Below are 21,520 nucleotides of genomic sequence, written 5' to 3'. Positions count from 1 at the left end.
GAGTCAGACTAGTAACAAAAAGCCTGTTTCCCTCTTATTCTTTTCCTTTGGCAAAAATGACAAAGGATATGGCCTTGACTGTGTGTGTGAATAAATAAAATAGTGTCTCATGGTTACTCTTTAGAGTAGACTGGCTTTTTCCTTGATCAATGCCAGTTACTGGACTAAAAAGATGAATGACAAAGAGTAGAAAAATAGATGAAATACCTTATTGCAGCAAATGATATACTATATGCCCTTTTATGTCAACATACACTCTAGTTTTATTTTACAACACAATTTTTTAGGAGTAATATAGTTATTTGAGAGAAAAATGTACAGTGTAAGAAGAAATTGTATAGTGAGCAACTGTGCCTGGCTGGTGTTGCTCAGTGGCTGAGCGATGACTTATGAACTAGGAGGCCATGGTTTGATTCCCGGTCAGGACACATGCCCAGGTTGTGGGCTCGATCCCCAGTAGGGCATACAGGAGGCAACTGATCAATGATTTTCTCTCATCATTGATGTTTCTATCTCTCTCCCTCTCCCTTTCTCTCTGAAATCAATACAAAAAAATATGTATTTTAAAAGTGGGCAAGACTGTATTAGATTTTTACCTCCTCTAAAACCAGAGACATTCAAATCCAAGTTGGAAGAGGTCATTAGCAGGGTCAGTCTGAGAAGAGTACTATTATCCGAAGGTGTGTGTGTGTGTGTGTGTGTGTGTGTGTGTGTGTGTGTGTCTATTCGTAGAGAAGAGAATCTAAGTACACGGGATAAAATCTTAACAGCTGTTGACCTTATACTGGGTGCAATACATATGTGAGCTTTTTGTAATATTTTTTCTTTTTCATTTTATTTATTTTTTAAATTTATCTTTATTGCTGAAAGTATTATAGATGTGTCCCCCCATTGATTGTTTCTTTTTCTTTTTTAAAATATATTTTATTGATTTTTTACAGAGAGGAAGAGAGAGGGATAGAGAGTTAGAAACATTGATGAGAGAGAATCATCGATCAGCTGCCTGCAACCCCACTGGGGATGTGCCTGCAACCAAGGTACATGCCCCTGACCGGAACCGAACCTGGGACCTTTCAGTCCGCAGTCCGATGCTCTATCCACTGAGCCAAACCGGTTTTGGCGATTGTTTCTTTTTTTATTTAATTTTTTCTTTATTGATTAAGGTATTACATATGTGTAATAATGTTATCACCCCACTTCCCCCCAGCCCCCAACTCATGCCCTCACCTCCCTGGTGTCTGTGACCATTGGTTAGGCTTATATGCATGAACACAAGTCCTTTGGTTGATCTCTCCCTTACCCCCGTCAGGTTTGACGGTCTGATCGATGCTTCTCTATCTCTGTATCTGTTTTTGTTCATCAGTTTATGTTCATTATATTCCACAAATGAGTGAGATCATGTGATATTTTTTGATACTTGAAATTATTTAAAAGCAAACATTTAAAATAAATGAAAATAAGGTAATTCCCTTCTCAACATTCAAATTACTTACCCTGGAAGCTTTCTGTTAGTTCTGTGACATCACACACATCCAGCTGTGACCACTGGCTGAATTCAAAGGTGCAGTTATTATTCACTCGACAGACATAAAAGCCTGCATCTTTCACATGCACCGTGTTAAAAACAAGTTCTGATGCATTTCCGTTTGGAATCTATGAAATAATCAGTAGAGAACATCAGTGAATGAATGACTCAGCAACACACCTTATAAAATGTGCTGTGCAAAATGGACGATGTTTCTGGAGTTTTGAAAAGCATATCTTTTTTCCAAGATCTAAACTATTTGTTACTTAAAAAACAAATAACATTTTGAGTAAATTAGGACTGAAGTCTTACAGTCTTCTACAAATCCATTAACTAAAGAGTTCTCTTCCATACATCTTCCCCAAACTCACTAACAGAAAAGTATTGTTCTACCATCTAAAACTGTCCAATTGTTGGCATTTAAAGAACGCTTAATGTCAACATTTACGAGTAAAGTAGCCATATGACATGACAAGCACCATGATGAAGTGGTGAACACACAGACAGTTAGGCGTGGCTACTAATTTCAGTTCTGACCAAATTAGTTGCTAGTACATGAGCCAGTTATTTCCCAAGACCCATGTTTTCATCTGTGGAATCCTGAGAGAGGATACACTTCAACTAATACAGTACATTTCTTTCAAGGTCGGGTGAAGCAGAGCTATCGAAAGCATATCAGCGATGGGGAAAAATGGCCATCCAAGGATTTCCCAAGCTTCGGTCCCCACATTAAGGTTTATTTCACCTTTGTTGCCCCCATCAATTTATCAGCTTCACCCAACTCTGCACATTGCCGAGGAGTGAAGTGCCAGGTTCTATTGTATCCGCTCCCCTGCAAAGTACTTAAGCAAGCTCAGCCTTCTCTCTTCAAACCTCAATCAACTGAATTCAACTCTCCCCCCTCTCAGGACCTGCACCAGTGCATGAGCATTTTGCTGAAGATCTGACAACTGGGGTGCACTAAGCATGGCCTGACGATTCTACCGTGGTAAATGCCAGGTTAAGAGGTTTGCTTTCCTATCAGACCATTCATGTACACTTTCTCTCTCCTCAAACCTACTGCAACCTGACTTTCTCTCAGCCTTTGACTTCAGATAGAAACTCTTTCCTCTTTCTGCCACCAAACTGCACACCTTTTTACAAGTTTTACGGCCATGAAGAAGATGGAAAGACCATTTGCACTTGCATGAATAACCAATGTCACAAACTTCCTTGTCTCCCACTTATACTTCTATAAATCCCTTTGCATTTCCTTAAGAAACCCACTTGTTCTTTCCAGAAAGGCCTTTTCTTCCTCCTCCCCTTTCCCTACTAAGTCAGGTATATAAGCCTCTAAATCTAACCATTCATGGAGTTACTTCTTTTGTAAGTTCCCATATGAATATGGGAATAAATGTTTTCTCTTTTTCATCTGGATTTTTCCAGTTAATCCATAGGCCTCCAGGGAGTGAACATAAGAGGTTGCAGAAAAAGAAATTTTCTCTCTGACAGTCCCATCCTCTCTGACCTTGCTTCTGTAATTTTCTCAATGTTTGACCATCTATTTCTCTTTTTTACTGTCTCACTCTCAAAAACATACTCTAGTTTCTTGTGTCTTACATAAACAACAAAAAACCAAATAGGCCTCTCCCTTGGCCTACACCCCCTCTTAGCAGCACGGAGAATGCTGACCATCCCCTCTTGGTTCTGTACCATCCTCTCCTGGTCGTCTTCTCTCTTTTGCAAATTCTTCTTTAGTCTCCTTACTGGCTCCTCCTCCACTACAGACACTTCAATGTCATCTCCCCAGATGTCCAAACTGACTAGCTGATTCATTTCAAACTTAACAGGTCTTGATTCTTGATTGTTCTCCTTAAATCATTCCTCTCCTAATCTTCAACACCTCAGTACACAACATGTCCCCAGACGTTTAACTAAAAAAATCCAGGTGTCATCCTTGATCTCTTATTTTTTCCTCTCACTTTTTTGCCAATCCATGGGGCTTGGCAATCTCTAAAATTGAATCCATCCCTGAGGCCACACCCTGGTCCACACTACCTCTATTCCAATCTGGCACATAGGATAGATGACTGGTCTTCTTGCTTCCTTCAGGCAGTAAGTCTGTGTTTGAAAAACATAAATCCTATTATGTTATTCTTTCTGCTTAACACCTGTAGTGGCTTCTCACTTTCTATCACCCTGTTTATTGTCCTCATAGCTCTTAGCTGAGGAATTTATTCCTTGTGCACTGTCTGCCACTCCCTGCTGAGGGTGGCAGTGCCTTGGGTGTCAGTGCTCCATCAGCAGGCCTCGGAGCATGGTCTGGCACAGGAACATGCTCATCAAATACTTGTAAACAAACAGCTCCTAAAACAGACTGCAAATGTCAGAACCGTCTGACAAATTCTGCTCATCAGAGCTTTCAAGTCTGTTACCAGTCTCCAAATCTAAGATGTACCCCTTAGCCCTCTACTTCCGTCTTTCTCAAATCAGGACATAACTTACAAAGGATATATGTAATATAGTACTATTACCCATTATTTCTCCCGCAAAAGACATTTAGGAAAAAGCAACTTTGGGACAGGGACAATATGGTAAAATAGTTACCATCTCTTGAAAACCTAGGCACATAGAACATCCTGTCCATTAAATTCGCACAAGCCCAATGACGAGCATTCACATAGCTGGTAATAACAGCCAAGGTCCAATATAGGCCTGCCTAGCACCAGGGCCTACATGCAGTCTTTTTACTATGGTTCACAGCTACTCTACCTTACCTGCGTGTGAGGTCTAGAAAAAAAAAACTGTACAAAACCACACGTTGTTCCCAAGGTATAGAGTGACCCGCTAAAGGAAAGATCACAATCTTAGAACAAATCTTTAAAAGATCACAATCTTAGAACAAATCTTTAACTTAGTTTCAAGTTTGCAAATGTAGACCAACACAGGTCAGCCAGACCAGTGAGAACTCCCCAGTGGCACAGTGGCACAAAGAACTTTTAAGAAAAGAGAATTCCAATATGTGAATTTATTTATTTGTTATTTAAAATTTTTTTAAAATTTGATTTCAGAGAGAAAGGGAGAGGGAGAGAGATAGAATCATCAATAATGAGAGAGAACCATCGATCAGCTGCCTCTTGCACACCCCCTACTGGGGATAGAGTCCACTATCTGGGCATGTGCCCTTGACCAGAATCAAACCCAGAACCTTTCAGTCCACAGGTCAATGCTCTATCCACTGAGCAAAACCAGCGAGGGCTATTTATTTATTTATAAAAATATATATTTTATTGATTTTTTACAGAGAGGAATGGAAAGAGAAGATAGATAGAAACATGGATGAGAGAGAAACATCGATCAGCTGCCTCCTGCACACCCCCTACTGGGGATGTGCCTGCAACCACGGTACATGTCTTTGACCGGAATCAAACCCAGGACCCTTCAGTCTGCAGGCTGACGCTCTATCCACTGAGCCAAACCGGTTTTGGCATATTTTTTAAAAACGTATTTTTATTGATTTCAGAGAAGAAGGGAGAGGGAAAGAGAGAGATAGAAACACCAATGATGAGAGAGAATCATTGATAGGCCACCTCCCACATGCCCCACACTGGGGATCAAGCCCGAAAGGTGGGCATATGCCCTGACCAAGAATTTAACATGTGTCCCGCCAAGAATTGGTCAATGCTCAACCACTGAGCCATGATGGCTGGGCTCAATATGTGATTTTAAATTATTTGTTGGGTGGAGCAGGGATACAATGCTTCCACAGGAGGAAAACATGTCCCCTTCCAGACACTGGAGTTCTATTTCAGAATCTCACAATAGCCTACATCTTTTGACATAATATAATTGTGTGGAATACTTAATATTGCATCAACCTTCCCTGCCAGCTTGGAAGTCTTTAAAGAATTTCTATAGCTATGTTAGAATATTCTGGTGATGTTTCTTCTTTGTTCATGTTCTTGCTCCAAGTAATCCCTACTTTCCACAATTTTTAGAGTAGAGAATTGGATTTATTATTGCTTTCAGTCTATTTGGAAGACAATTTTAGAATTGTGTTACCAAAATAAAGATTCTTGAATACTTTAGTAATAACAGTGATATCTGTCAGATCAAAATTCTAAAAACATATTGAGGCTAACAATGCTAATTCATTTTCTATCATTCTATCTCCTTATGATAGAGGAATTAAAAAACACTAAGAAATTACCTCTTTATTCATTTTGAACCACTGATATTGTACAAAAGGATGTCCAGTTGCCCGGCAACACAATTTCACAAACTGTCCAGCCAAGACTGCCTTTGATTCTGGGTTTACAGTGATCTTTATTCCTTAAAAAAAAAAAAAGAAAGAAAGAAAGAAAAAGTTAAGTAAATAGTCATAGAAGAGGGGTTTTCCTTGTTTATATTTCTGAAACCAAAAAAGAAAAAGAAAAAAGGAAGTATTTTGGAAATAACCTGCATATTCATCCTTGTAACAAATCGCCCATTCACATCCCCCCCCAGAATTTGGGTTTGTGAAGTTCCAGGTTTTGTAAAACTAGGAGGAAAGAAACTCGCCCGCAGAAAACTTTGATCTGTTGTACTTCCCACAACTGGGGCAGAAATCTGTTTGTCATATTTCTTCAATTCTTAGAAATATTTTTTCCACATTCTAACACATCTGAATCAGGATGCACCCTATAACTGACATCTGCCAGGTAGCAGTCACAACATAGTTTTCAGTGCCAGCTCTTTGAATATATATTTGGTCATAAATGCTCATATGGCTGGAATTTCAATTAGTTAGTGCACTGTTAGTAAGACAAGTGTGGAGTTGAAATGCCACTAAAACTGTCTACAAAAGATATGAATTTCAATGCTGTGACTTAGTATTAAATGACAATTATTCTGCTAGCAGAAAGATACAGAACCAGAAGAGCAGGATGTAAATTTGACATGTGATACAAACATTTCTCATTTGAGAAATGACTACAAGCATATTAACTAGGAAAACTTTTGAAAGGAGTTTAAAGAAACTCCTGGAGTCAATAATGAAAAAAGACCCTTCCCCGCCCGCCATCCCACCTCTCAATCACTCCCTCTGGGAAGCCTGCTGCCATGGCACAGGGATGCTCAGGCAGCCCCGAGAGAGGCCCACCCAGTGAGGAAAGAAACGTGGCCTCCTGCTGATAGCCACGTGAACCAACCACCGAGAAGGGGATTCTCCAAACCCAGCCAAACCCTCTGGTGGCTTCGGCCTGACCGACAGCGTGATTGCCATCCCATTAGAGGCCCAACGTGAGCCCAAGCCACCCAGCAAAGCCACTTCTGGATTCTATACTCAGAAACTGGGTGAGATAATGAACGTTGGCTGCTGTTGGTTTTGGGATAATTTGTTATGCAACAACAGATAACTGACACAAAAGAAACCAAAGTTAGGAAATTTTACATTTGCCAAGGTTATAACACATAATACTGGGTTGGTTGGCTTTTAGGAAGGGAGAAGAAAAGGTCATTAAAACATATTAAATTTGCCCTGGCCAGTTTTGCTCAGTGGTTAAAGGGTCGGCTCACAGACTGGAGGGTCTCGGGTTCAATTCTGTCAAGGGCATGTACCTCAGTTGCAGGTTCAATCCCGGGGCCAGGGCACCAGGCTTCAATTGATGTGTTTCTCTCTCGTGCGCGCGCTCTCGCTCTCTCTCTCTCTCTCTCTCTCTCCCCCCTTTCCCTCTCCTTCTCCCTCTCCTCCCTCGCTTCCACTCTAAAAAAAAAAAAAAAATCAATGGAAAAAATATCCTCAGGTGAGGATTAAAAAACATATAAACTTAATTTCCTGCACCTACTTTTATTTTCTTTCCTCCTTTATTTTGAATATGATTTCTTGACAGTTTATTTTTCTTCTCAACCTACTAATCCAAAGGAACAAAACAAGATTGCAATTTAAGAGGAGTTAGTCTAAATAACAGCAATCTTAATACATCAAAAGGACCAAATTTTATGTACATTTAAACTCAAAGTTTACACGTCTGTCCTGTACCAACAATTTTACTTGTCTAGTCTTACAACAAGCAAGCAAATACATGTATTTATTATCTATTGCTTCAAAGGCTGAGAACTGAAAGGAAAAATGTGATTTGGAAACCGCCCTGGGTGAGTAGTGAAGAAGAGAAGTCACAATACCTCCCATGTTTTAACCACACATATTTCCTTCCTCCCACAGAGTGTTGTGTGACAGGGAACCATGTTCAACCTGTAACCACCCTCGCACTGCCAGTTAGAGGTGCTGAACAAAGGTAAGGAAAGAAGATGGCACAGTGCTGTGGAGGGTGCACCAACGCATACACAAGTATAGTTTATAGGGTGAGTGCAGCCCTCGCCAGTGCTGCTAAATGGTTAAAACGTTGGACCTCAAACCAAAGGGTCATGGGTTCGATTCCCGATTAAAGGTACATACCTGGGTTGAAGGTTCTATCCCAGACCCTGGATGGGGCATGCTTGGGAGGCAACCAATCGATTTCTCTCTCTCATATTAATGTCTCTCTCTCTCTTTTTCCTTCCTTCCCTCCTTTCATTCTCTCTGAAAAGCCATGGAAAAAATATACTCAGGTGAGGATTAAAAAAAAAAAAGGGGGGGGAGAAGGGGGCAAATACATAGCTTCCTGGCAAACAGGCCTATTTTCAGATAACATCTGCAAAGAAGTCAGAGGTTACTTGATTTCTTGTAAGCCAGGGGGAATATGACTAGGTATGATGGAACATAAGGATTGTGCTTTCAACATACACATAAAAGAAAAATTAGGGTAATTCTTGAATTGAATAATGGATTCATCTTTGGTGTCTTTAAGTTATTCTCTCACATAAAGAACTTAAATATAGATGTAATTTATGAACAGCTTTCTCAGGATCAGATCTATTGTATCCACTACAGAGCATCCATCTATTTACAGAGGCCATGAACCAAAAAATTTTTCCATCAGTTTTCATCTAAAACTCTTCCTCAAAGTTATTCTGAAACTTTCAAGCTATCATTGAAGAGTGCCCCCCACTGTGTGAAATAAATGCCATTCCCCTTCCTCTCACAATCGGCCCCATCACACAACCAAAGTGTGCCCGTGTATGTCCCTCTTCTAAGTCAGTTCACATTTGCAGCTGCTGTGGTTACCCTAGGCTCATCGTATTCCTTCTCCTCCTGCGTTGCTCAGGGACCTTGAACACCCTGGTGTGGAGACACTCTTTCAGACCTCAGTCACTGCTCCCTTTCTATCTCTTTGTTTCTTCCTCACCCTGTTCCATCCATTCCACCTTCGCCTCCTTTTGCTTCTTGATATTGTTACTTAGAAAATTTCTGCCACTCATGAAACAAGAAAAGTCCTTTATAAATATGATCTAGTATTTGAATACTTTTTAATTTGGCAAGAAGAAAAAAATGGAAGTCCATGGGTCAGAGAGACAACTGAGGTAATAATCTATAACTAAGTTCCCTAATTTGTATGGGTTCTAATCTACCTTTATCAATAACTGTGACTCTAGCCAAATGATAACTTACGGAAACTTCATGCTCCACACAAATGTTTGCTCGCCCTTAAATTTTAAATGTTCAGAACAGTAGTCTTCTGTTCCTTTACAGTGTGAAGATAAAATGTGAAGTAGAGGTATTTTGGATACCAAAGAATAATATTCAACAGTGTTTGCTCTTGTTTTAGAGACAAGAAAGTAATAAAAAAATTAAAATTGATATTAGAAACATAACAATGAGTGTGCTACAAAAGGCTAAAGAAAAAAGTGAAGTGCTATGAAATAAAAAAGGAGTGGGGCAAATGGAAAAGAGGTCTTACATGCTACCCAATACGTACGGAGAGTGAAACACCTTCTATATGAAGAACTAGAGGCCCGGTGCATGAAATTTGTGGAAGGGCAGGTCCCAGCTGACTTCTGGATCCTGGAAAGCACCTGGGCCCCCGGGTCCCCATGCACCAACTTCCACCTGAGTCACGGCGCCCGAGTCCCCACACGGAGATGCAGTGAGCGCTGCCAGATGCCGCGGGGCCATGGCGCAGTATGGGGCTCTGGGCCACCCAGTGGCGCTGCAATGAAGCAGTGTGCTCTCTTCTGGCCTGCCTCACAGAGCAGCTCCTGTGCGAACCCACGGGGAGCCCAACTGGCCCTTGTGGTCCTGGCTCACCGGAAGAGACCACAGCACGGGTGCAGGGCAGGATCCTCACTGGCACCCTGCACCTGAGCATGGGAGTTTCTTCAGTGTGCAAGTCCTGGAATCCTAGGGGAGGGCAGCAGAGGGAGTGAGCTCAGTGGACCCCACGTATTCTCAATGCACCTCCATCCAGTCACCCCTGCCCCCAGGCAGTGGGCAAGAGGTTGCAGCACATCACCAATGCCCACCATGTTCCTCACCACCCCCTGGTGGTCAGTGTACGTCATAGCAAGCGGTCAAACTCCTGGCCTCCTGGTTGAACTCCTGGTGGAATGACTGCCCAAGGGGACAATTTGTATATTAGACTTTTATTATATAGATGAGATAAAATGGCAACATCTGTCCATTTATATACCAACAGTTACATTAAAGCCGAATACACAGATGAACATGTCATAATTTTTGTTATAATAAATGCAAAATTTACAAAATAAATAAATAAATAAATAAAATGGCAACATCACAAAACTGACGTTGGAAAGAAGCTTAGGATTCATCTAATAAAAAGCACATGGAAAATTCTCTCTAAATGCCCCCCATTGTCCAGCCTCTGCTAAACCATTTCCAGGTCAGGGCATTTCTCTCTTGGCAACCATTTCATGATCTATATAACTCTAACTGATAGAGCCTATAAATATGCACTCAAAACGTGTTCAATGGAAACAAAAGAAACAAATAAAAACATCACATCTAAGTTTACCTACATTTACTAAGGATACAGATACCAATATTGATTGCTTTGGGATCAAAGTTTTTTTTTTTTTTTTTTTTTTTAATGAAAATTAAAAAGGTCTAAAGAAAAATTATGGACTTTTGGTCCAAACATTATGGATACCATCAAAGCAAAATCTTAAACAATGACTATTTGTCATACTTGCTTTATCTCATTAATACACAAACACACACACACACACACACACACACACACACACACACACCAAGAAATATGAGTATATTTATTTTTTTGGCTTCAGCATTTCAACTGAAACCTTACCCCTAAATAAATCTTCTGGCACATTTATTTAAAGCTCCCATCCCCTTCCAATTCCCACTGAGATGACCAAGGAAACAAAAAGTAGGGAAACAATTAGTGCTAGAAAATGAGGATGGACACCACCCAAGCATAAAAACTAAGCAATTTCTCTAACAAAGTAGAAGCAAGACCAGAATGAGGGGCAAGCTGGCCACCCAGAAGCTGTGGAAAAGCCTAGTTAGAGAGAAAGCAGAAGAGGGTAAAACCTCAGTTCTGTGGTATTCCTTCAGAAAACCTATCAGGTATCAGAGCCCACGGACTGCAAGCTCCCCAGTGTGAGTTACCCTCCACTCAGACCTCATGCTAAGTGGGGGACCATTGAAGTTAGTTCCAATTCAAGGGAATTGCTCCAGAGATGGGAGGACATTGCCCACCTACTTCTGGACTACCCAAATACATAAAAGAAACATGGTCAGCTTCTCAAAAACAGAGAACTCTGTACTACAGCCATTGCCTTTGGCTATCTCTGGCTGTCATCCACTAACCACTGGAATGGCATATGGCAAAGCAAGACGGAAAGAAAGCTAACACTCCCTCTGCTTCCTGCATTTAGGTTTTAAAGGCCTGTTCATAGGCTCACAGCATCTTTGACAATCAACCTACTCTCTCAAAAGAGACCTCTCTATAAAGACAATCAGAGAAAAACCATTGGACTGTCTGTGAAATAAGAACTAATGTTCTCCTATAAAAGTGCATTACTACAAAAAGAGAAAAAATGTTTCTAGTATGCATTTTCAAGGAAAAAACTGGAGGTCAGATAAAATTTACTCTCTATATATTTGTTATGAAGAGGCAATGGGAAACACGTCAAGCATCCAATGCAGTGATAACACAAAGGAGGCATTTATAGGAGGCCTATTTTGTCATCTGCATTTGGTCTTGTAAAGCAGAAGATAATCTGAAAGTCCAAATTTCCTGACTCATAATCCAGGATCCTTTCCATTTGTAGTAAGTATTTTAGTAACCTCCTCAGCATCTGTTATTTCCTTTCTCCTCCCAACAGGCCCACTTTGGTTTGGTGATCTATGTGTAGACTTGGTTTGGTGTGCTTTCTGAAAAGCTGACTCAACCCAACTCGACTCTTGGCTCTAAGCCAGGCAGTTCAGCACATTCCATTTCCCTGGCCAGAGCGACAGGTGTAGGGAAGGACAGGCACATGACCAAAATTAATTAACTAGAGTGAATCTTATGATTTTTTTGCTGGGACAAAGATGAATGCAAATACACCTAGTAGATATCTTGTGCATATGCAGAAAGTCAGTCTTAGGGGGAAGTCAATGATAAGAAAGGAAGAGCAAAAATAAAAATGAACCAACTCCTTGAAAACAGGGCTGTCCCTGCCTCCTTTCTTTTCTTTTAAAAAAAATATATTTTATTGATTTTTTTTTTTCCCCCCAGAGGAAGGGAGAGAGATAGAGAGCTAGAAACATCGATGAGAGAGAAACATCGATTAGCTGCCTCCTACACACCCCCTGCTGGTGATGTGCCCGCAACCAAGGCACATGCCCCTGACTGGAATAGAACCTGGGACCCCTCAGTCTGCAGGTCGGTGCTCTATCCACAGAGCCAAACCAGTTTTGGCCCTGCCTCCTTTTTTTTAATTTTTATTTTTTAAAATATATTTTATTGATTTTTTATAGAGAGGAAGAGAGAGGGATAGAGAGTCAGAAACATCGATAAGAGAGCATCATCGATAAGCTGCTTCTTGCACACTCCCCACCGGGGATGTGCCCGTAACCAAGGTACATGCCCTTGACAAGAATCGAACCTGGGACCTTACAGTCTGCAGATCGACGCTCTATCCACTGAGCCAAACAGGTTTTGGCCCTGCCTCCTTTCTTGAAGCCAAATCTGCTTCAAGGCTTCTCAGTTAGAAGAACCAACATACTCCCTTTATAATGTCAATCTGAGTTGAGGTTTCTGGTACATGTAATTGATAGCACACCACTACCATGTGCCCTTAATTCTCAAACCCCAAAACTGGCAAGGTAAAATATAAGACCTGAATTATAATTTTACATTCATCCTGCTAACTTAAAAAATATTATCACAAACCAGTGTGTTGTGTAATTGCATACAGTAAAACCATGTAAAATAGAGAGCATGGAGTCCTTAGTCCATGGCCCTCCAGATCTTGATTGACTTCCTTGCTTTAAATGGCACACTGAGAAAAAAGGTGTGCGGTGCTGCTGCTGCCATCAGAGGACTGAGCCGACCTGGTCCCTTCTGCCCAACACTGCTGTAGCTGACTACTCTCTCTAGTTATGGATGACAGGCGCTGTTTCCTATTCCTCACATCTGACTTTGGATGTGAGAAACCTCAACTCAATATTGATATACTCAGAAAAAAAAATCATATGGTTGAGTCAATCAACATTTCAAAAGCAACATATTGGTAAAAGTCTTAAACAATGAATATTTGTCATACTTGCTTTACAATCATTAATACACACACACACACACACACACACACACACACACACATCAAGAAATATGTCTATATTTATTGTTTTTGGCTACACTGTCTCAACAGAAATCTTACCCCTAAATACTTTAGCATGCATCTCCTTGGAATAAAGACATTCTTCTATAGAAGTACAGTACCATTATCACATTATTCCCTAATATCTAATATGCAGGTTATATTCAAATTATTCCACTTGTCCCAAATGTCTTGAATAGCTGATTTTTTTGAACCACAATCCAACCTATGCTTATGTACTGTATTTGCTTTTTATATATCCTTTATACGTGTCAACTTGGGGCGGAGGGGAGGATGAGGCTCCATACATTTACTTTTTCCAAAAACATTTTTACTGATTTTGAGAGAGAGGAGGGAAAAGGAAAATGGAGAAACATCGATGTCAGAGTAAAACATCGATCAGCCATCCCCTATGTGCTTCCCACCAGGGATTGAGCCTAAAACCGGGGCATGTGCCCTGATTGGGAATCTAAACCACTAACCCTTTGGTGCATGGGACAACATCCATCCAACTGAGCAACACTGGCCAGCCAAAATATTTAACACAATTCTTCTGGTCAAGTAAGACAGTTCCCTCCAAGTTTGTTTCCATGAACTTCAGGAGAACATACCCAAGGGGGAAACCTACCTGGGGGGCTGAGAAGCTGAAGAACTTCAGTGTGTTCCATAGCCTGCAGGAAATCACTCAGCTCTGTGACTGTACAACCTTTTTCACCCATTAGCTTCAGTAAACATAGGCTTGGGCTTCCTTCAGGCTCCAAGACCTTAAGAGAACACTGCTCCAAGTCCAGACAACTGAAAACAATGAAATTAATTCAAGTCAACAATTTTCTTCAATACTAGAGGCTCAGTGCATGAATTTGTGCATGGGTGGGGTCCCTTGGGCTGGCCAGCAATTGGGGGTGATTTGGGCCATCTCACTCAGTCCGAATAAGGGCCAGCAGGCCGGGGAGGAGGGACTGTGGGAGGTTGGCAGGTCACAGGAGGTTGGCTGTGGGATCACCAGGGGGCAGCTCCTGTGTGGAGCATCTTTTTTTTTTTTTTTTTAATTGTTGAAAAAAATGGTGGTCAGTGCACGTCATAGTGGCCAGTCGACAGGCTGTTCGGTCGCTTAGGCTTTTATATATAGAGATATTAGATAATATGCCTGCTCTATGTTTGTTCCCAGAGGTGTTGTAGAAAATAAATCAGGGGGCATTGAGTGGTGAAAAACTATTTACATTGTGAATGCTACTGTTCTTTCTTCCTTCTTCTGCAATCACAGGGATTCTCTTTATTCCCATGTTCAACTCAACTTCCATGGCTACTAAGTCAAGAGAATGAGAGAAAACTAGAAACTTCATGTGTGAGAAATCTGGCCTTGATTTTAATAAAAATTTTTACTTTTAACTTGGGAATAGGAAGATCAGATACATTTCTCAACTTTTTCTTGTACTTACATAAAATATAATGAAAAAATTAACATGAGTATTTATGTGTGTACTCAGATGAAAAAAAGTAAGATACAGAACAGTGTATGTCCTGCATGATACTATTTTAATTAGCAAGAGTATGTGCTTGTTCTTATACATTCAGAGTTAGCTTTGAGGAAAAATCTCTAAGAAATCGGTTGCACTGCTGACTCAGAGAAGGAACCAAGGGAGCAGAACTCATGGCTGGAGGATTCACTTCTCACTATAAAGCGTTTTGTACTATTGAACTTTAACTATGTACACTCATTTTTTTTCAACAATTAAAAAAAAAAGACAATTAATGCCATTGACATTTCCTGCCCCCATTGTGTTAGGGAAATACCCTAACACAGGGGGCAGGAAAACTATGGTCTGTGGGCTAAGCCTGTCTAGTCACCTGATTTTGTAAATAGTTTGACTGGAACACAGCTATACTAATTATTTTACGTATTTACAAATATATATGGCTGTTTTCCTATTCCAAAAGAGAGCTGAGTAGTTTGTCTGCAAAGCTGAAAATATTTTTAATTTGGCTCTTTATAGAAAAGTTGGCAAATAATAAGTATTCAATAAAAGCTATTGTTATGCAATAAAAATATGGGAATATCAAAAGAATATGAAGGTCAATTTCTTAATTATGTTTATTTCTGGAACTGTTTAACTTTACCATAAAAATGTTTTTGAGTAGCTACTATTTTGGTAACCTGATTTTGTCCTTCAAGGTTTCCCATCATTATATTAAATAGGTATTCTTTTCTAAGTGTCCTAGTTACATTTACATATTCAATAAATGTGAATCTTCCCAATATAGATGATCCATTCCCAAATTCTGCACTGCAGACTAGTGGCAGCACATTAAGAACATGGTAAAATGATGAAAATAAGGACAATGAAACTGTCTTTTACTCAAAGGTGGTTTTTCTATATTTTTAATTGTCAAAGTGTCCTTTCATTTGTGAAATAATTGTGATTATAATAGTAGCAAATACAAAAGCTGATGCCATTTAGCCCTTTATTTGGTAAAAATTCATTTTACTAATCCTTGTAATGGCCAGGTTAAGGAACCAGTATTAGAGACAATGTAAGAATTACCAATATTTTAAATAATGAGATTTATAAAAACAAAGATGCTATGTGCTAAATATTACTCAGAAAGGTTATCAGGATCTGATACATGAAATTAAGAAGCCATCTCATCAAATGCAACCAAGTGATGCTTTAATGTTTACACTTATTTAGAGGAAAAAAAACACAAATTATCTTTTCCCCCAGAAAATAAAAAAAGATCAAATGGAAGTCAACAATGATTTATCTTCCAAAACAAGAGGCACAGGAGAAAAACAAATTTCTCTATCTCCTTTCCTTTTACTAATTTTCCACACAGGCGCTGGCTTTCAACTAAGATGTTGCTTCTACATACCCGACTTTTCTTTCTTTCCTTTTTTAAGTTACATTCCTGTAAGACTGTGCTTTGAAGTGGTTTCTACTAGACCTAATTTGGAATTTCTGATTTAATCTAAAAGACTCTTACTGAACAAAATGGACTTTGCTTTTAAAAAGTCTATATTTATCTTTACTGTTACACGAATATAATCAAATAAAACATATTCATCCTTTGAAGTACAAACCATGGCATTGCTTTTAGGTTCTTTTGCTTCTTTTCTTGGTACATTTATTCTTTGGAATCTTTATTCCTTAAGTCAAAAACTAATTACTAATCACCTAAATTGGGCCAGCCTTTTTCCTAGGTATTGATGATATAGCAGCAAACAAAACAAAACTCCCTATCCTCCTCGATTTTTCTATAGGAGAGCATGCGCTCGTGTGTGCACACGCACACACACACACACACAAACTTACTTCTCTCTCTGTATGTTCAGACAACCAATAGTCATAGGTGCTTTGGAGGGGGGGAGAAGAAAAAAAAGAAAAAAAGCAAAGCAGAGGCACAGGAATACCGGAGCAGAGAACAGATGTAGGGGGTAATTTTAAATGACACCATCAGAGAACTCATTGAGAGGCTAACTTTTAAGCAAACATTTGAGGGGTGAAGGAGCAAGTCACGTGGTTCATCTGTGAGACCACCTAAGCTGAGTAAGCAGCAGTACAAAGACCCTACTGTATCCAAGGAGAAGCAAGAGAGTGAGTTTGAATGAGCAGAGAAAGGGAGGGAGACAATATAGGACCGCAGGTCCATGAGTTAAGTGGTAGCTCAATGGTGTTTTCACTGAGTTGTAAGCAGAGGGAGGATAATGTTTAAAAGAATCATTCGGACTGATATATTGAGAACAGACTGGGGTGAGGCAAACAATGCAGCAGGAGGAGAAGTTAAGCAGCTATTGGAATAATCCAAGTGAATGACACTGGTGGCTCACCCTAGTGAGTCCTGAAATCTAGAAATCCATGAATCCAGAATGATAGTATTTTGGAGGTTGTATTCTGGATCTATACTATAGGGACAGCAGACAGGATGTGCTGAGAAAATGGATGTGGTGAGTGGAGTCAGGAAAGATCAGCAATTGCCATTTAGTTAGAGGCAAGAAACTCCAAGAGAAAGAAAGAGGCATAGGTTAAGCTTCAGACGTGTTCCATTTAAGACGTCTGTCATTCAAGAAGTGATGGCAAATAGGTTTTTACACAATGTGAATGGGGAGTTCAAAGCAAAGATATGGACTTAAAGTATGAATTGAGAGTAATCAACCTAAACATATGTAAGGTCAAATTAAAGGATAACACTAAGCAGGGAGGGGACTAGGTGAAGTGCGAATGGAGATACAAAGCCTGAGCCCTGAGGTGACAGACAGGAGAGCTTTGGTTCCAGCCTCTCACACAAGTTCTCATTCCTTTTACAAACTCCAGAGGGCAGGGTTTCTGCATCCACAGGAGCACCTTCTGTACAGCAGGTGCGCAGAGAATGACCGGTTTCCTAGTCCAAATTCTACAGCCCCATTCCTAAGCTCCCTCAGTCAAGGATTTTAGGCAGCTCTGTCATCTTTGGGGCTTCCATGTTCTATGCCAGAATTTGTGTAGCTTGGCCAAGACACTCAGAACCTATGTCTATCTACATGGATCGCAAAGAGTGTTCAATATTAGCTCAGTCTGGCATGGAATTAGGGCATTCCATATGTACATGGTTGTGGGAAACTAAACTATATGCTAGGATTTATTCTGAGTCATCAATAACAATCTGAAAACATTTACAATTATTCCTAATCCCTGATGGACAGTTCAGAAGAGGCTCTTGTGGTTATTTTTTCTCATCTGGTTTGAGGAAGGATATATAGAGTCAGAAACAAGTGAAAGGAGACAGAATAGGCCACCTTTTGAGGTTTTAGGACCATGAATCCAGTGACCCATAGGGAAACACTTCACATTTTCCTGGGAACTGTTACCCATTTGGACTCACACTACAATTCCTACGTCTGACTCTGGCCAAGACTTCCCTTAGGACTCTTTACTGTTATAGTTGCTCTTCTGCCATTAGTTTGAAATGACTTTAAAATAACTTTTATTTTTTTTGTCTTAAGAGAGTAAGCATCACCAGTGTACCTTGCCCCGCCCCAGCTGCCACTCTTTAGCCCCCAAGTTCCCAGGGCTAACCTTTTGTTGTATCAGCTGAATTCTGATTTCAATAGGTATATGAGCTTAATGATACCCAATTCGTCGATCTTCAGGTTGCCCTGACTCTCCTCACCACAACCAGCCTGCTATGAACTAATCTTCAGCATCTTGGAAGACTGGCAAAACTCCAGCTGTCTCTTATCAGACTTTCCACCCTGAAATTCCCAGATTCCACAAATGCATGCCTTGTTGCTTGTCACCTCTTGCCAGGCAACTGCTCTTCTCTACTACTTCCACTAGAAATGTGGCCTCAAATTTTCTGTTAGTTCCCCTGAAGAAAGTTAACACCATCCTGTAGCCTTTAACGAAAGCTGACTGAAGTCTTGGGGAGGAAAACTGGACACCTGATGTTAGGTATCCACTACTTTTAGACTCCATCAGCCTTCCTTCTTCAGTGGCAGAGCCTTCCTGTCTTCTCTCTCCTTCATGACCAAGTAGGAGCCCTTTTCAGGGAAGAGTACTAGATAACATCACACATTAACCAATCACAGACCTAGTGATCTGAACCCCAAAGAAGACAACTTTGTACATTATTCTAAGACTAGAAATTTAGAAATCTATGAATCTAGGATGATAGTATTTTGGATTTTCTTTGCATAGCCAAAAGCAAACTGTGGTTTTCCTAGGACAGAAGAAAACTGTGCCATCTGTCTGCTCAACTTTGTGAGCTTACCACGCTTACTCATCCCAACCTCTTATAGTTACTCCTCTATGTAATCCCAAATCATCACTACTCTGGTTTAACCCAAACCCTGAAACTTGGTTTTTTTTTTTGTGAGAATTGAAGTAGAAGATGCACATAAGCACTTAGTACATTGGTATATACTGTGTTTAATAAATGAAAAATTTTGTTATTATTCACACCCAATATAGCATTTAACATGTTATTTGTGAATGTTTCAGAATGACAGTCCATTAAGTCCCTATGAATAGGAGATAAATATTTGTCATCTTTTTATCTTTTGAAACTTCTAGCAAATAACCGGCACGCAATAAATATAATTTCTAAAAATCCTCACTCAAGGATATGCTTATTGATTTCAGAGATAGAGAAAGAAAAACTGATGTAGAGACAAACATCAATCAGATCGTTTGCCTCCCTTACATGTCCCTTTTGGTATATGGGACAACACTCCAACCAACTGAGCCACCCAGCCAGGGTTAAATACAATTCTGAATGAATATCTCTCATCTTAATTCAAAAATATTTATAGAGTGTCTAAGATAGGTTCTATGCGTGATACATAGAGTCTTAAGTAATCATTGCTATTCTCAAGTTTATAAAGAAGTACACAAATAATTATAGTAGAAGACAAAGTTTCTTCATATGAGAGGTTAAAAAAGAAAAATACTGCTAAGGATCTAAAGGCAGACCAGAAGTGTAATGATGGTATACAGCAGTTCTGAATGTGGTCTAGGAGCCCCTGGTGCAGGTCTTGAGACCCTTTCACAGGATGCACATGTCAAAACCATTTTTCAAGGTATCATTAAGATGTTCTTTATCTTTTTCACTCCCTCTCTCAAGGAGTGTCCACTGGAGTATCTGGTGTTACATGACCTGCGACAGTGCAACTGACTGAATGCAGAAGCGCGTAGAAGAAGCCAGCTCTCTGCCATCTAGCCAAGGCATTAAAGAGATTTGCAAAATGTGAAACAATGACACGTTTCTTTTGTTTTGGAAACGTTTATTTTTCCACAAAAACATGTTATATCTGTTAACCTGTAATGGTTAGTCCTCTTAAATGAGGTAATACTTTAAAAAGTCTTAGTTTTAATTTCTAATATGGCAAATATCAGTGTATACTATATGTATGTGATGTATAGAACCCACATGAAAAAAAAACTCTTTGGGGTCCTCATTAATTCTTAAAGAGTGTAAAGGAGTCCTGAGACTGAAAGTTCAAGAACCACTAACTAGCCCAGGGGGCCCAAGCCTGGCAATAGGGAAATAGTTTCCCTTAGAGCTGAATGCTCAAGTCAAGAAGCAGACTTGATGCGCTGGTTTGAGGATGGTGAGTTTAGTTTCAGTCTCCCCCTACCTCAAAACCTTCAGGAAGAACTCTTGCACCCCAAACCCTTCTCTCTCATTCTCTCTTTACCTGCACTTCTTCCTAGCCTTGCTGAAGTCTCCAAGTCTGTGTCTATATCCATTTTAAGTCCCAGGGGGAATCACTGCCCTATCAGAATGGTCTCCAGGGGGCCTTCCTTCTCTCCAAACCCACCACGTCCACTTCTCTTTCAGCTCTGGGGGAGGAGCGCGGCGAAAGGGTGTGGACGCAGGGTCCAATCTCTCCCATTCCCAGCACTTTCCTGGGTAAACACTCTCCCTGGAAGGAAGGTCAGCGAAGTTCTCCCACGCCCTTCCCCCCGGCGCCCCTGCCACACCCGCGGCTCTGCCCGTCCCAGGCGGCCACGATCTCTCCTGCACCAGCCCGCCCTCCCACCCGTGCACCCCACACCTCGCCCCTGCGCCCCGGGCCCCTCACCTCAGCCGGAGGCGCCCCCGGCTCCCCGCCAGCTCCGCCAGCCTCCGCCAGCCGCGGCCCCCGGGCGCCCGGTCCAAGCTCCGGCTGAGCCTCCGCAGCAGCGGCTCCGGAAGACGGTTGAGGGTCGCGCTGCCCGGGGCGGGGAGCGGCGGCCCCAAGGGCGGGACCAGGGGCATCTGTTGCGAGGCCGGGGGCGAAGGGGCCTGCGGCGGCTCCCCGCACAGCGGCAGGTCCCGCGCCGGCGATGCCGCGACGGCCGCCGATCCCGCCGGCCGCATCCCGGTGTCGGCCCCGGCGCACCTTCCGCTCGCCCAGCGCTCGCCCCGGCGCCGCCGCGGAGGTGAGGGCGGAAGGACGGGTCGGGCGGCGCTGCACCGCACACAGAGAAGGAGGAAGCTCCGCTCCCCGCCCCGCCGCCGGGAGAGGTTTGCAGGGGCAGCCGGGGACCCACCGCACCAGCCGGGACGGGGGGGCGGGGCTTTCCGGGGGCGGAGCTTTGTAGGTGGGCGGGGCCTCCAGCTGCGCGCCTGCGCACGACCGCGCACCTCGCTCGCCCTCCGCTGTGCCCGGGGACTTGCAGAGGCGCGCGCTTCAAACCCCGGGAGGTGGAGTCCTGGTGGAGCAGGAAGGATCAGGTGGTTGCCGCAGGAGGAGGAAGCGGTGGAGGAACTACGCCCGGGCGGCTACACTCCGGCTGCGAGGAAGCCTGCGGCGTCGGGGCTTCCCGAGACCGTGGGAGGAGGATCGCCACG

At 41.7% G+C, this 21,520-nt stretch overlaps 1 protein-coding gene across 2 annotated transcripts in view; it reads right to left on the bottom strand.

Annotated features, from left to right (window-relative positions):
- MALT1 (MALT1 paracaspase) overlaps positions 1 to 21,232 on the bottom strand; it is a 50,211-nt gene extending 28,979 nt beyond the window's left edge. For both annotated transcript variants that reach the window (XM_084888286.1, XM_084888287.1), the window contains exons 1-4: positions 20,769 to 21,232; positions 13,839 to 14,005; positions 5,715 to 5,836; positions 1,494 to 1,653 (exon numbers count right to left, since the gene is read on the bottom strand). In XM_084888286.1, coding sequence (XP_084744412.1) covers positions 1,494 to 1,653; positions 5,715 to 5,836; positions 13,839 to 14,005; positions 20,769 to 21,046 — 727 coding nt within the window. In that variant the 5' untranslated portion in view covers positions 21,047 to 21,232. The remainder of the gene's footprint in view (positions 1 to 1,493; positions 1,654 to 5,714; positions 5,837 to 13,838; positions 14,006 to 20,768) is intronic.
- Between the last annotated feature and the right edge of the window lie 288 nt (positions 21,233 to 21,520).

The sequence above is a fragment of the Pipistrellus hanaki genome (assembly GCF_964339955.1).
Source record: "Pipistrellus hanaki genome assembly, chromosome: 6".
Lineage (NCBI taxonomy): Eukaryota > Metazoa > Chordata > Mammalia > Chiroptera > Vespertilionidae > Pipistrellus > Pipistrellus hanaki.
This window is presented reverse-complemented; position numbering and strand designations above follow the sequence as displayed.